Source organism: Somniosus microcephalus, chromosome 12, assembly GCF_052327205.1.
Source record: "Somniosus microcephalus isolate GS21.2 chromosome 12, FLI_Smic_1.0, whole genome shotgun sequence".
NCBI classification, from domain to species: domain Eukaryota; kingdom Metazoa; phylum Chordata; class Chondrichthyes; order Squaliformes; family Somniosidae; genus Somniosus; species Somniosus microcephalus.
The window spans coordinates 62,298,824-62,315,694 of NC_140998.1; the positions used below are offsets into that span (position 1 = coordinate 62,298,824).

At 48.3% G+C, this 16,871-nt stretch overlaps 1 protein-coding gene across 10 annotated transcripts in view; it reads left to right on the forward strand.

The window, feature by feature from the left end:
- mok (MOK protein kinase) overlaps window positions 1-16,871 on the forward strand; it is a 187,162-nt gene that overhangs the window by 82,457 nt on the left and 87,834 nt on the right. For all 10 annotated transcript variants that reach the window (XM_086002956.1, XM_086002957.1, XM_086002955.1 and 7 more), the window contains 2 exons: window positions 6,529-6,607; window positions 9,552-9,600. In XM_086002956.1, the coding sequence (XP_085859082.1) occupies window positions 6,529-6,607; window positions 9,552-9,600 (128 nt within the window). The remainder of the gene's footprint in view (window positions 1-6,528; window positions 6,608-9,551; window positions 9,601-16,871) is intronic.

Consider the following 16,871-nt stretch of genomic DNA (forward strand, 5'->3'; position numbering starts at 1 on the left):
TGCCTTTCCTCACCAGCACTCAGCTTTAGCAATCTCTTCCTCCACATCCCACTTGACACTGACATCCATGCACCCTTACCCATTCCCTCTCTCTCTATGGTCACATTCACCTAACTATTCGACTATGCAGCCCTCACACTCCCTATCACTGTGATGCTATGAAAACAACTGACAACACACAGGGAGGGCCCTTGGTCTTGCCACCTCACTCCATCATTGTCTCCTTCTAAGTATCTATGCTATGGAATCTCTACAATCACTCCTTCATTCTCACTCAACCTCCACTTGTCTCCCTCATTGCAGGAAAAGAGAGCTCACAATAAGCGAGAAAGCGAGGACAGGAGGATGGCCACCCTCAGTAGCCCACCTCACCCCCTGGGAGGAGGCGGTCCTGCAGATCGTAGGAGTGGAGGACGATGCGCAAGTGGGGGACGGACAGAGGGGTGCATCACAGCAAGCTGGTGACAGAATAGTTTTCCATCTCTCTCATTGACATTGCATGAGTCGCTGATAATGATTCTGAAGCTCTAACAGATGGACTAATGATCATCTGCAATATGCAATGTGCATGTAACCTTGGCATCGCATCTCTGACTCTTCCCTTTACTCACCCACAGGACCATCGCAAGTACCCGTCCCCACTAGCCAGGAGGAACAGCATGAGCCTCAAGACTCCTCCGAGGAAGCTGCAACCTCTGAGGGCGCAGCGTCAGCAGAATTCAGCGCACCCAGCACCAGCGCAGACACTTGGTGGGACCTTCGGGACATAGAGTAGTGTTGTCACCTGGTGTATCACAGCTCACAAGTGAGCATCAGTAGATTGTGGAGACAGGGAAAGCAGTGGAGAGTCCGAGTTGGAGGGCGCAGGACTCTGCCAGCTCGGCTCAGCTGCATGTCGACTCTCTGCCTCTGGGTCCATCCATAAGATCAGCGGTGCTGGAACTCCAGGAACAGATGCAGGAGTCTCTGGCAGGTTTTGTCTCCAGGGTCGCTGCGAGTGTGGAGCGAATGGAGCAGTCCATAGCGAACATGAGCAGAGCCTTTGTGGAGTCATTGGCGCATGAACACATCACCATGGAAAGGATGGCAACCTCCATGGAGGTGATAAGTCGCCAGAGTGCAGAAAACATGGTGAGTGTTCAGAATAGAATGACATCTCTGGAGGAGCGATGGTCATCTATTGAACAGAGAAACCAGACCGTCATGGAAGTCCTTCTGAGTAGGACTGCCAGTGCAGATACGGGTCCCCATGGCCCCCCTGCTGTGCAGCAAGGTGCTCTCAAGCCACTTGCAAGCACTGAGGGGGACCTGACCCATGAGAGAGAAGTTGGTGGCAGACATCAAGGAAGTGGGGGCTCCTCTCCAAGCGCTCACACTTCCATGCCACTGCAGAACCCTCGGTCAGAGCCCCACCAGAGTCCACACCCATCTGAGATCGGCGTCTCAACCCCTGCACAGCCGCAGGAGCAGCAGACTGTTGCCGAGCCCTCACAGGTTCGCAACCCCAGAGGACGCCCGCCAAAGGTGTCGAGACAGGAGCAGCAGGAAAGTGAGCAAGGGGCCTCCACATCTGCTGAAGCCACAGGGGAAGCACCATGTAGGAGCACGCGTAAAAGAAAGATACTGCACAAATAGTCACAAGGGTAGTCACTTGGGTGAAATTTGATGTTTTCTGTGAAAAAGCCATCAGATGAATAGTGTAAATAAAAAATGTGATGGCTACTGCTGTAGTTGTGGCGTGTGTCATTTCGCGAATGGGACTTTCACATTGAGGGCTTAGGATTACTTGCAATTGTCAGTATGGTGGTCAAATTGCTAGGAATCCGCTGGTCCTTCGCCATTGTCGATGCTCATGAGGTAGGAAGCTGCGAGGCAAAAGTACTTGATTGGCTAGGCTAAGCAAATCTGGCCAAGATGAGTGCGTTCCTTGCATCCCGGGCAGCAATGTTCTCGCGTACTGCTGCCGTTGGTTGATGGGCCTCTGCAAGATGTTCGTTTTCGCTCTCCTCCTCCTCCTCCTCATCTGAGGAGGATATGTGAGGAGCCACTTGGTCCTCAGGAATCTGCAAGCCACGACGCTATGCCATGTTGTGAAGTGTACAGCAAACCACGACGATTCTGGAGACCCTGGCTGCTGAGTACTGCAGGGCTCCACTTGATCTATCCAGGCATCTGAAGTGCATCTTCAGCAAACTGATGGTTTGCTCGATTATGGCTCTGGTGGACATGTGGCTGGAGTTGTAGCTCCTCAGCTTCATTGGATGGTCTCCTCAACAGCGTCATTAGACACGTCTTCAGGGGATAGCCCTTGTCTCCAAGTAGCCATCCGTTAAGTTGGTCTGGCGGACTGAATAGCGGAATCACACTAGACTGGCGCAGTATGAAGGAGTCATGGCAACTGCCAGGGTACTTGGCACAAACATGCAAAATTTCCTTCTTGTGGTCACACACCAGCTGAACGTTAAGGGAGTGGAAGCCCTTGCGGTTGACAAAAATACCTGGATTGCGATGGGGTGCCTTAAGGGCCACATGTGTGCAGTCAACGACACCCTGCACCCTTGGAAAGCCTGCCAGATTAGCTAATCCAACCGCACGCGCCGTGACACTTGCTTGATCCTTGGTGAAATGGATGTGATTGTGCGCGATGGCAAAGAGGGCATTGGTTATCTGCGTGATGCAAGTGTGTGCGGCCGCCTGGGCGATGCCGCTGATGTCTGCTGCTGATCCCTGGAATGAGCCTGAGGCAAAAAAGTTGAGTGCGGTGGTGACTTTGACGGCCACTGGTAAGGGTTGTCCGCCTGGCCCTCTGGCCTGCAGGTGTTGTTGCAGCATTGCGCAGATGTCACCCACTACCTCTCGCGAAAGACGGAGTCGCCTTTGGCACTGCTGCTCAGACATGTTGAGGTGGCTGACCCTGTGTCTGTAGACCCTGTTTGGGGGGGTATCTCCTGCGCTGACGGGCTTCCATGCGCTGGCCCCTTCTGGCCTGTGCAGCTTCAGGTGGGTGAGCAGCAGCTTGGCGCTCCTGTTGTTGCTGCTGCTGTTGGTGCTGCTGTTGTTCCTGGTTCTGCTGCCCCCATGCTTCTGTTGAGGAAGCGCTCAGTAAAGGTGGCGAGAGGGGTTTCCCAGGAGGTCACACTGGAGATGGGTGTCAGGCTCCAAACTTCCACAGCTGTGGTTATGCCTTCTAAAAGTTCCCCCAGACCTGAGACAACAAAGTCCTGCCACCTGCAAATGATGGCTGATCAAATCTCCTCTTTAATGTTTGAGTTGCAGCTGATAGTCAGCAATCCAATTGTGCTCCCGCCAGGTTTCACCGTTGTGTTTCAGAACAGTCATGTTTCACGTGGGAAAAGGGTTAAAATTGCAAAGGCCTTTCAAAATGGCATTATAGAGGCAATTTAGTGCTTGTTAAGGGCCTTAACGGCCTATCCCGCCTTTTGGAGGCGGGACGGAGACAGGACCATCAGACACAAATGAATGAAAATTGCTTGGAGGCAGGGATGCTCCCGCCTGCCAGTTTTTGCAATTTTAACCTCCCACACGCCTCCAATCCCGCCTCCACGGCCCAATGAAAATCCTGCCCTTAGGCTCTGATATTGACAGGGCTGGGTTTTTCGAGCTGGTGGGGGGCGGGGTGGGTGCGTAGTGTTTCAGTCAGGAAACCCAGAAGTCCAGGGTTCCCTGCATGAGCGTGCATCTTTTTTTAAACGGTATCCCCCTCCCAGAAGCCAGCCTGGTTGACAGGCTTGGCACCTAGTCGCGCGGGGAGCACTCCACAGAAGGCCGGAGCCGCAGGAACAGGTAAGGAACTTGCTGCTGCATTAGTGGGAGGATGGAGGTGGTCCGATCCCTGACCTGGTTGGGGGGGCAGGGGTCTGAGCCCCAACCCGGGGTGGGTGTCTGATGGGGGGGTGCGATGCCAGGGAAGCAGGTAAACTTGGGGATAACAACAGAAAAAGCTGGAAAAACTCAGCAGGTCAGACAACATCCGTGGAGAGAAATTTGAGTTGACGTTTCGGGTTGAACCCTTCTTCAAAACTGGAAAGAAAAGAAACTAGATCGAAGGCAGGGCTGCGATCGGACAAAAGAATAAAAGAAACAAAAGAAATAAAAGAGATTAGAAGCTAGACGAGATGGTAATAGGCTGGGATTAGGTGTAAAGTGTACTGGCAGGGCAAAAGATAGCTGCCAGGTGTGAGAGAGAAACAAAAGGAAAGGGGGGGGGGGAAAAGGAGTGGAACAAATACAAGAGAAAATGAAATGGGGGCCCAGCTTATGATCTGAAATTGTTGAACTCGATATTGAGTCCGGAAGGCTGCAGACTGCCTAATCGGAAGATGAGGTGCTGTTCCTCGAGTTTACGTTGAGCTTCCGTGGAACAATACAAGAGGCCAAGGACGGTGAGGTCCGAGTGGGAATGGAGCGGTGAATTAAAATGACAGGCGACCGGAAGCTCGGGGTCACCCTTACGGACTGAACGGAGGTGTTCCGCAAAGCGGTCACCCAATCTGCGTTTGGTCTCCCCAATGTAGAGGAGACCGCATCGTGAGCAGCGAATACAGTATACTAGATTGCGAGAAGTACAAGTAAATCGCTGTTTCACCTGGAAGGGGTGTTTGGGGCCCTGGACAGTGGGAAGGGGGGAGGTATAGGGGCAGGTGTTACATCTCCTCCGCTTGCACGGGAAGGTGCCAGGTGAAGAGGAAGGGCTGTTTGGGGTGATAGAGGAGTGGACTAGGGTGTCTCGGAGGGAGCGGTCCCTGCGGAATGCTGAAAGGGGAGGGGAGGGGAAGATACGTTTGGTGGTGGGATCTTGGGGGGCTGGGGAAAAGCACTTCTGCTCCTTCTGGCCCACAAGCAGTGCTGTAAAGGCTCTTACCTTTTCTCCGAAGCTGTCCTCGCCTCTCCTGAGCTGCCAGGTTTCCCGTGGGAAATACGGCCAGCCAGGGGTAAATCTGTAAAACAGGTTAAATGTGAGGCTCCCTGCCTCGTTATAATATTTAAATTGCCAACCTGTCTCCTGGGAGCGGGTTGGCTGCCTGCCCCCTGTCCTACCTCGTTAAATCTGAAAGTGGGTGGGTTGGAGGCGAGTTTGAAACTTTAAACATTTTTACATCTCACCTGACCCCAACCCACCCGTTGTTGGGGGTTAAAATTACCCCCTTACGTTCTGCTTAGTGGTGCTCATCATATATTTGCTGAGTGAAAAGCGGCCGGGGTTAGCATGAGATCTCTGATCATTTTGGGGGACATCTAATGTGTGACTGGAGCCTGCTCTAGATATTTCTGCTTTGTGTGGGGGAAAGGTTTGGAGTCGAGGGTCATGGTCTCTTTGTTCGGTGCGGATTCTTATGCTCTGTGTGGGAGCAGTTCGGTACTGAAATTACAGCTTGGTGGGGGTGATCTTGGCATTTCTTTTCAGGAGGAGATTTGCTGGTTGTCTGCTCTGGTACTTTTCGGTTCGGGGACAGTGGGAAGTTATTGAGCTTAATGTGTGCTCCAGTAATTACTGGTTCTTGAGAGGAGAGGGGTATTGCTGAGTTTTGGGAGTTTGGTGCACATTCAAGGAATTACTTCTTCGTATGGCAGGGGGAGGTTGTGTTACTTTGCTGTCCTGTCCCTGGATTAAGTGCTTACTGGAGGGGAGAATTGGGTGTTTCTGTCACATTTCTCTCACTAAAATTACTGGTAAGTTACAAGTATTACTGGCTAGTGTCAGCACTGGCTCAGTAGTACCTTTCTCACCTCCTAGTCAGCTCATGGGCTCAAGCCACATTGCTGAGTCTTGAGCACATAATGTAGGAGGGAGTGCTGAATTGTTGGCAGTGCTGTCCTTTGGGTGAGGCATTACTCCAAGGCCCTACCTGCCTTTTCAGGTGGACGTAAGAGATCCAGTGACACTGTTAGAAGAGCAGGTGAGTTCTCCCGGTATCCTGTCTATGTTTCGTCCCTCAACTGACACCACCAAAACCATTTATCTGGTCATTTATCTCATTGCTGTTTGTAAGACATGACTGTATGCAAATTGGCTGCCGTATTTCCCTACCTTCCAACTGAGAAGTGCTTTGGTACTCTTAAGATCCTGAAAGGTGCTATATAAATGCAAGTTATGCAAGGTCTTTCTTTTCTGGGGAGGTTCTACGTTTCGAAATGATAGTTTGCTGTTCAATTCTGGACATTCTTCTCAGCTACTGCAGATTTTCTCTCTGACCTTGGTGAAAGTTGAGTGCATTTACCCTTAATGGAGAAGATGAGGGTTCTGGTCAGTTGTGGTATGATTGGGTGGCCATGGATTTTTTTTCAGCGGGGGTGGTGGGAATTTTTGTTGATTTCAGGGTATGTGTTGCTGCAATTCTGTTCATTTTTAAGGGGTTTTAATACTGATGCCTTGAGAGTTGTGGAGTGCCTTTGAAAGTACATTTCAATTACATTGTCTATGAATATAGTTAACAGACTGCAGGTGAAGTTATTGTTTAAGAGAACAGTTGACTTTTGTAAGATTTACAAAACACTCTTTTATTACAGGGCGAAGGAACCCCTTACCTGAAGGTAAAATAAAGAGCTACATGTATCAACTATGTAAGTCCCTTGATTACATGCACAGGTAAGGAAAACATAGAGAGTGAAAATGAGCATCATAAATATTTTCCAGCTAATATTAAACTGAGTTAATTTACAATTACATTAAGATGTTAAAGTTTATTTTTAAGGACTTTTGGCTGAGTGTAATGTCTGACAATGGCGTTATACTTATTCGAAGATGCATATGCACATAAAAATGTATCTCAGTTAATAACAGAAAATCATTGTATATTCAGGAGTTTTATTTGATACATGCAGGGAAAATAATTTTATTTATAATTTTTGGAAATCTATTATGACAGATGTCAGGTCGAGAATTCATCTGAGAATCAGGCTAAATATAGAAAGTTCAGAGGAGAAGTGAAAAAGACAATAAGAGGGGCAAAGAGAGGGTATGAGAATAGATTGGCAGCTAATATAAAATAATCCAAAAGTCTTCTATAGGCATAGAAATAGTAAACAGGTAGTAAGAGGAGGGGTGGGGCCGATTAGGGACCAAAAAGGAGACCTACGCCTGGAGGCAAAGGGTATGGCTGAGGTACTAAATGAGTACTTTGCATCGGTCTTCACCAAGGAAGCAGATGCTGCCATAGACATAGTGAAGGAGGAGGTAGAGGAGATACTGGATGGGATAAAAATTGATAAAGACAAGGTACTAGACAGGCTGGCTGTACTTAAAGTAGATAAGTCACCAGGACCAGAAGGGATGCATCCTAGGACGCTGAGGGAAGTGAAGGAAGAAATCGCGGAGGTACTGGCCATAATCTTCCAATCCTCCTTTGAAACCGGGGTGGTGCCAGAGAACTGGAGAATTGCAAATGTTACACCCTTGTTAAAAAAAAAAGGGTACAAAGATAAATCCAGCAACTATAGGCCAGTCAGTTTAACCTCGGTAGTGGGAAAGCTTTTAGAAACAATAATCAGGGACAAAATTAACAGTCACTTGGACAAGTGTGGATTAATTAAGGAAAGCCAGCACAGATTTGTTAAAGGCAAATTGTGTTTATCCAACTTGATCGAGTTTTTTGATGAGGTAACAGAGAGGGTTGATGTGGTGTATATGGATTTCCAAAAGGTGTTCAACAAAGTGCCAAATAATAGGTTTGCCAGCAAAGTTGAAGCCCATGGAATAAGAGGGACAGTGGCTGCATGGATACAAAATTGGCTAAGTGACAGGAAACAGAGAGTAGTGGTGAACGGTTATTTTTCGGACTGGAGGAAGGTATACAGTGGTGTTCCCCAGGTCTAGGACCACTGCTTTACTTGATATATATTAATGACTTGGATGTGGGTGTAGAGGGCACAATTTCAAAATTTGCAGATGACACAAAACTTGAAAGTATAGTGAACAGAGAGGAAGATAGTGATAGATTTCAGGAGGACATAGACAGGCTGGCAGAATGGGCGAACACGTAGCAGATGAAATTTAATGCAGAAAAATGCGAAGTGATACACTTTGGTAGAAGGAATGAGGAGAGGAAATATAAACTTAAGGGTACAATCCTAAAGGGAGTGCATGAACAGAGAGACCTAGGGGTATATATGCACAAATCGTTGAAGATGGCAGGGCAGGTTGAGAAAGCAGTTAAAAATGCTTACAGGATCCTGGGCTTCATGAATAGAGGCATAGGGCGCAAAATTCGGCAGCGCCCCGATTCGGGGCAGTAACGCTGGCGAGGTGGGACATGCTGCGCCCAGCAAGGAAGTCCCGCCCCAGCCGCGAAATTCGCCTTACCACCCCACCCAGGAAGTGGAGCGCTCCACTTCCTGGTGAGGTGGTAACCGAGGTGATGTTGGGGCGCGATCGTCAGCAGAGCGCTGCCGCGTTTCATTGCCCCTTCCCTTCAGTTAAAGGGGAGGGCCACTGCACACTTTGGAGGGCCTCTGATGGCCCCAACTAGGCCACCAGGGTGGCGTGGTGCCATGGGAGCAGCCTGGGACCAAAAAGAAAATGGCGGCACTGCTTGCGACCACACCTCCCCTTTAATCACCACCCCGTGAGCGGAGGTTGGCCCGGCTCACGACCCTCGAGGCTGGCGCTGACACTGCCCGTGGCAGCCTCGCGGGGTGCAGCCGAATTTCTGCCTAGGGATTGTAAGGGGACATGGCGGGGCACTAAGGGGTGGGCCGTGCACGGCGATGATGTCATTGTTGGAGGCGTGGTGGCGTGCTACTGCCGGGGGCGCGGCGCTATCGACCCCCCCCGCCCCCCGGAGGTACTATCGGCAGCCTCAAAGGAGCCAAATTTCGCCTCCATAGAGTACAAAAGCGTGGAAATTATGATGAACCTGTGTGAAAGACTGGTTCGGCCTCAACAAGTGTATTGTGTCCAATTCTGGGCACCGCACTTTAGGAAGGATGTGAAGGCCTTGGAGTGGGTGCGGAAAAGATTTACGAGAATAATTCCAGGGATGAGGGACTTCAGTTACGTGGATAGACTGGAGAAGCTGGGTTGTTCTCCTTAGAGCAGAGAATATTGAGAGGAGATTTGATAGACGTTCAAAATCATGAGGGGTCTAGACAGAGTAGATAGAGAGTAACTGTTCCCATTGGCAGAGGTGTCGAGAACCAGAGGACACAGATTTAAGGTGATTGGCAAAAGAACCAAAGGTGACATAAGTAAAAGAAAATTTACGCAGCGAGTGGTTATGATCTGGAATGCACTGCCTGAAAGGGTGGTGGAGGCAGCCTCAATCACAGCTTTCAAAAGGGAGTTGAATAAGTACCTGAAAGAAAAACCTTTGCAGGGCTACGGGGAAAGGGCGGGAGAGTGGGACTAGCTGAAGTGCTCATGCAGAGAGCTGGCACGGGCTCGATGGGCCTAATGGCTTTCTTCTGTGCTGTAACCATTCTATGATTCTATGATAATCACCAATGGCATAGTGATAAAAATGAACAGGAAATGATAAATAAGAAAATCATGGCTCAGCTCATTAGGTTACAAAATCTTCTCTTATTCACTACAGAAATGGAATTTTTCACCGAGATGTAAAGCCCGAAAATATCCTAATTAAGGTATGTTATATGTACTTCTATAGTCCTTCAGTAGTACAGAGTAATAGGATGCTAGTCCACACCCTTAGTTTTCCTACATGGTGATTAACCAATCTTAGCTGTGTTGTCAGGAGGAAGTGCTTTGTCTATTGACTGAGAAATAGAAAAATTCACAATGATTTAGCATGGGGTGAACTTCTGAGATTAAGGCAGAGTAGAGGGAAGTTTACTCTGTGTCCGAGTGTACTGTACTTGACCAGGAATTGCTTATCACTAACATGAGGTGGCCAAAATGGAAAGTGTTCCATTTGACACAAAGAGCCTGCAAAGGGATATAGACAGGTTAAGTGAGTGGGCAATAAGGTGGCAGATGGAGTATAATGTGGGGAAATGTGAGGTTATTCACTTTGGTGGGAAGAATAGAAAAAAAAACAATGTTTTTGAAATGGTGAGAAAGTATTAAATGTTGGTGTTCAGAGAAATTAAGTGTCCTTGTACAGCAAACAGAGTTAGTATGCAGGAACAGCAAGCAATTAGGAAAGCAAATGGCATGTTGGCCTTTATTGCAAGCGGTTTAGAGTATAAGAGTAAGGAAGTCTTGCTACAATTGTACAGGGCTTTGGTGAGATGACACCTGGAGTACTGTGCACAGTTTTGGTCTCCTTATCTGAGGAAGAATATACTTGCCTTAGAGGTGGTGCAACGAAGGTTCACTAGATTGATTCCTGGGATGAAAGGGTTGTCCTATGAGGAGAGATTTGAGTAGATTGGGTCTATACTCTCTGGAGTTTAGAAGACTGAGAGGTGATCTCCTTGAAACATATAAGATTTTGAGAGGAATTGACAGGATAGATGCTGAGAGGTTGTTTCCCCTGGCGAGAGAGTCTGGAACGAGGGTGCATAGTCTCAGGATAAGGGGTCAGCCTTTTAAGACTAAGATGAGGAGGAATTTCTTCACTCAGAGGGTTGTGAATCTTTGGAATTCTCTACCCAACAGGCTGTAGATGCTGAATCGTTGAGTATATTGAAGGCTGAGATAGATAGGTTTTTGGACTCTAGGGGAATCAAGGTATATGGAGATCGGGTGGGAAAGTGGAGTTGAGGTCAAAGATCAGCCATGATGTCCTTTAGGGAAGGAAATCTGCCGTCCTTACCTGGTCTAGCCTGTGTGACTCCAGATCCACAGCAATGTGGTTGACTCTTAACTGCCCTCTGAAATGGCCTAGCAAGCCACTCAGTGTACCAAAACCGTTACAGAGAAGTACACAAAGAATAAAACCAGATGGACCACCCGGCATCGATCAAGGCACCGGACACGACAAAGGCACACCCAGCCCAGTCGACCGTGCAAAGTCCTCCTCACTAACATCTGGGGACAACAGCCTGACATAGTCATACTCACAGAATCATACCCTTCAGCCAGCGACCCAGACTCCTCCATAATCATCCCTGATTAGCTATGTCCTGTCCCACCGGCAGAACAGACCCACCAGAGGTAGCGGCACAGTGGTATACAGTCAGGAGGGAGTGGCCCTGGGAGTCCTCAACATGTCTCATGACATCAGGTCAAACATGGGCAAGGAAGCATCCTGCTGATTACCACCTATCACCCTCCCTCAGCTGATCAATCAGTACTCCATGTTGAACACCACTTGGAAGAAGCACTGAGGGTAACAAGGGCATAGAACGTACTCTGGGTGGGGGACTTCAATGTCCATCAGCAAGAGTGGCTCGGTAGTACCTCTACTGACCAAGCTGGCTAAGTCCTGAAGGACATAACTGCCAGTCTGGGCCTGTGGCAGGTGGTGAGAGAACCAACACGAGGGAAAAATCTACTTGACCTCGTTCCCACCAATCTCCTTGTTGCAGATGCATCTGTTCATGACAGTATTGGCAGGAGTGACAGCCGCATAGTCCTTGTGGAGACGAAGTCCCATCTTCACACTGAGGACAGTCTCCATCGTGTTGTGTGGCACTACCAGTGTGCTAAATGGGATAGATTCAGAACAGATCTAGCAGCTCAAAACTGAGTATCCATGAGGTGCTGTGGGCCATCAGCAGCAGCAGAATTGTATTCCACCACAATCTGTAACCTCATGGCCTGGCATATCCCTCACTCTACCATTACGATCAACCCAGGGGACCAACCCTGGTTCAACAAGGAGTTTAGATGAGCATGCCAGGAGCAGCACCAGGCGTACCTAAAAATGAAGTGCCAACCTGGTGAAGCTACAACACAGGACTACATACATGCTAAACAGCAGAAACAGCATGCTATAGGCAAAGCTAAGCGATCCCACAACCAACAGATCAGATCAAAGTTCTGCAGTCCTGCCACATCCAGTCGTGAATGGTGGTGGACAATTAAACAACTAACAGGAGGAGGAGGCTGCATGAATATCTCCACCCTCAATGATGTCAGAGCCCAGCAAGTGAGTGCAAAAGACAAGGCTGAAGCGTTCACAACCATCTTCAGCCAAAAGTGCCGAGTGGATGATCCATCTCGGCCTCCTCCTCAACTCCCCCACCATCAGAGAAGCCAGTCTTCAGCCAATTCAATTCACTCCACATGATATCAAGAAATGGCCAAGTGCACTGGATACAGCAAAGGCTATGGGCCCTGACAACATCCCGGCTGTTGTACTAAAGATTTGTGCTCCAGAACTAACTGCGCCTCTAGCCAAGCTGTTCCTGTACAGCTACAACATTGGCACCTACCCGACAATGCAGAAAATTACCCAGGTATGTCCTGTCCACAAAAAGCAGGACAAATCCAATCCGGCCAATTACCGCCCCATCAGTCTACTCTCAAATATGAGCAAAGTGATGGAAGGTGTCGTTGACAGTGCTGTCAGGCAGCATTTACTCACCAATTACCTGCTCATTGCTCTTCAGTTTGGGTTCCACCAAGACCACTTGGCTCCAGACCTCATTACAGCCTTGGTCCAAACATGGACAAAGGAGCTGAATTCCAGAGGTGAGTTGAGAGTGACTGCCCTTGACATCAAGGCATCATTTCACCGAGTGTGGCGTCAAGGAGCCCTAGTAAAATTGAAGTTAATGGAAATCAGGGGGTAACTCTCCACTGGCTGGAGTCATACCTAGCACAAAGCAAGATGGTTGTGGTTGTTGTAGGTCAATCATCGCAGCGCCAGGTCATCGCTGCAGGAGTTCCTCAGGAAAGTGTCCTAGGCCATACCATCTTCAGCTGCTTCATCAATGACTTTCCCTCCATCATAGGGTCAGAAATAGGTATGATAGCAAAATACTGCAGATGTTGGAAATCCGAAATAACAACAGAAAATGCTGGAAAAACTCAGCAGGTCAGGCAACATCCGTGGAGAGAAATTTGAGTTGACGCTTTGGGTCGAACCCTTCTTCAAAACTATGGTATGTTCGCTGATGATTGCACAATCTTCAGTTCCATTCGCAACTCCTCAGATAATGAAGCAGTCGTGCCCGCATGCAGCAAGACCTGGACAACATTCAGGCATGGGCTGATAAGTGGCAAGTTACATTTGAGCCACACAAGTGCCAGGCAATGACTATCTCTAACAAACGAGAGTCTAACCACTGCTCCTTGACATTCAACGGCATTACCATCGCCGAATCCCCCACCATCAACATCCTGGGGGTCACCATTGACCAGAAGCTTAACTGAATTGTCAGACTGCTTGTCCGACATCCAGTTCTGGATGAGCAGAAATTTTCTCCAATTAAATATTGGGAAGACCGAAGCCATTGTTTTTGGGCCCGCCACCAACTCCGTTCCCTAGCCACTGACTCCATCCCTCTCCCTAACATCTGTCTGAGGCTGAACCACACTGTTCGCAACCTTGGTGTCATATTTGACCCTGAAATGAGCTTCCGACCACATATCCGCAGCATAACTGAGACCAGCTATTTCCACCTCCGTAACATCAACCGTCTCCGCCCTTGCCTCAGCTCATCCGCTGCTGAAACCCTCATCCGTGCCTTTGTTACCTCTAGACTTGACTATTCCAACGCACACCTGGTTGATCTCCCACATTCTATCCTACGTAAACTTGAGGTCATCCAAAACTCGGCTGCCCGTGTCCTAATTCGCACCAAGTCCCGTTCACCCATCACCCCTGTGCTCGCTGACCTACATTGGCTCCCCGTTAAGCAACGCCTCGATTTCAAAATTCTCATCCTTGTTTTCAAATCCCACCATGGCCTCGCCCCTCCCTATCTCTGTAATCTCCTTCAGCCCCACAACACCCCGAGATATCTGCGCCCCTCTAATTCTGCCCTCTTGAGCATCCCTGATTATAATCGCTCAACCATTGGTGGGCGTGCCTTCTGTTGCCTAGGCCCTAAGCTTTGGAATTCCCTGCCTAAACCTTTCCGCCTCTCTACCTCTCTTTCCTCCTTTAAGATGCTCCTTAAAACCTACCTCTTTGACCAAGCTTTTGGTCACCTGCCCTAATTTCTCCTTATGTGGCTCGGTGTCAAATTTATTATTTGTCTTTTAATACTCCTGTGAAGCGCCTTGGGATGTTTTACTTCATTAAAGGCGCTATATAAATGCAAGTTGTTGTTGTTGAACCAGCCGTATAAATACTGTGGCTACAAGGGCAGGTCAGAGGCTGGGTATTTACAGCGAATGTCTCACCTCCTGAGTCCCTAAAGCCTTTCCACCATCTACAAGGCACAAGTCAGGAGTCTGATGGAATAGTCTCCACTTGCCTGGATGAGTGCAGCTCCAACAACACTCAAGAAGGTCGACACCATCAAGGACAAAAGCAGCCCGCTTGATTAGCAACCTGTCCAACACCTTAAACATTCACTCCCTCCACCACCAGCGCACCGTGGCTGCTGTGTGTACCATCTGCAAGATACACTGCAGCAACTTGCCAAGGCTTCTTCAACAACACCTCCCATGACCTCTACCACCAAGAAGGACAAGGGTAGCAGGCGCTTGGGAACACCATCACCTCCAAGTCACACATCATCCTGACTTGGAAATATATCGCCGATCCTTCATCGTTGCTGGGTCAAACTCCTGGAACTCCTTCCCTAACAGCACTGTGGGAGTACCTTCGCCTCACGGCCTGCAGCGGTTCAAGAATGTGGCTCACCACCACCTTCTCAAGGGCAATTAAGGATGAGCAATAAATGCTGGCCTGGTCAGCAATACCCACAGCCTATGAACGAATAAGTAAAAAATTATCTTATTGAATGGCGGAGCAGGCTCAAGGAGCTGTATGGCCTACTCCTGCTCCTAATTCTTATGTTCGTCACCTTCACAAGTACAAAAAGCAGCATTAAGTCCTTGCAAAAATTGAAATAAGTTGAATGAACTGCTGCAGTCCATGAGGTGCAGGTACTCCCACAGTGCTGATAGGGAGGGAGTTCCCGGATTTTGACCCAGCGACGATGAAGGACCGGCAATATATTTCCAAGTCAGGATGACTTGGAGGGAAACTTGAAGGTGATGGTGTTGCCATGCGCCTGCTGCCCTTGTCCTGCTAAGTGGTAGAGGTCGTGGGGTTGGGAGGTGTATTTAAAGAAAAACTTTAAGAAATTCACAATCTTTCACTAATTTGGCCTTGTATAAAATAGAGTGAAATATGATGCATAATTGTAATTTGCATTAATATAGTACATATTGATAACTTATGGTCAACCTTCTGGTGCACTCCTGCTGTAATTTGGGGATTGGGTGGTGGGAAGGGCGAGTTACCCACTGGAAGGGCTAGAAACTAGACGAGAACTCGTAAATGCTAGGATTCCTGGTTTACATTGGGGATTTCAGGATGCCTGTTGGGGTGGAGCCTCTGTCCACCCCAAACATGGCCATTGGCATAAGAAGGGGTGGGGCTTGGATCAGAGAGTTCACACTTTTCCAGCCCTCAGTGAGACCTAGTATATGGTTGTCCCAGTGAGGCCAGGTGTACCATGTCAACCATGGGCAGAAATGGGACCTGGGTGCCCAAGAAGAAGAACACCATTAAAAAAAATATTTTGTAAATGCGGCAGTTTTGTTTTGTTTCCACGGGGCCCTAGCCTGGCAGTCTCTGCTAGACTTTCCAGCTTCTTCACAATGGCAGACACCCTAGGTGCGGGTGTCTGTCATTGCAATGTAACGTACAGAACCTTCCCCAAACTGGAAAGTCTGTTGGGGTGAATGATAGAGGTTCCTGGTGGGTTAATCTCAGTCCTTTTGTCGGGTGTTCTCCTATGTAGGTTCCCAGGGCCCTTCAATACCTACTGCTGCTCACTTATGCTGGGTGTTTCATCACATGTAGACCCCTCTGCCTCACTAATCAATGTGGAGTGCCAATGTCTGTGCTGTTGCTTGGGAGGGATTGAGCACCTACCGGTGTATCCTCAGGAGGATTGTCCGCATTTGAGGTGTCTTCTACAGGAGCCTCTTGCTGCTGAGAAGGACCTAGAGGAAAGAAAGAAGGGACAAGAGTTAGGATGGCACTAAGACGCCAGGTATGGTAGTGTAGTGGTTATATTACTGGACTAGTAATCCAGAGGACTGAACTAATAAACCAGAGAGCGTGAATTCAAATCCATTCCAAGGCAGTTTGAGAATCTGAATTCAGTTAAAAAAAAAATCTGGAATTAAAAAGCTGGTATCAGTAAAAAGTGACTATGAAGCTGTCGGATTGTCGTAAAAACCCAAATGGTTCACTAATACCCTTTAGGGAAGAAAACCTATATGTGACTACAATCCCACACCAACATGGTTGACTCTTAACTGCCCTTGGAAGTGACCTTGCAAGCCACTCATTTGTATCAAAAAATGTTGCTCAGGGTGATTATGGATTGGCAATAAATGCTGGCCTTGCCAGCGACGCCCATATCCTGAGAATAAAGAAAAATAAATCACTTCCTGCTCTTCCTATTTTAGCCATGTCACCAAATTAGATAAACTTACATAGTTTCAATATCCAAATCATTAATGTAGATGAGGAACAACAGGAAGCCAAGCACTGGTGCCTGCAGGACCCTACTCAACATCTCTCAGTATTCTGACATTAACTTCTCCCATGAGTACTTTCCTTCCTTTTTAACTGGCTTATGATCTGTTTTCACAGTTAACCCTGGATTCCTGTGACTTTATTTAAATAGGAGTCTTTTGTGTAGTTCTGTCAAGCTTTCTGAAAATTCACGAAACAACATCATAGGGAGTTCTACTGATTTCGCTAAACTGGCCCCAAAAATCTATGGGCGGCTCCATCCCAGGATAAGTGCCAGGATGTGCCACCCCACAGCTCCACTGCTGTTCCTGTTGAACTTCGTGGGGTAGGAGGTGG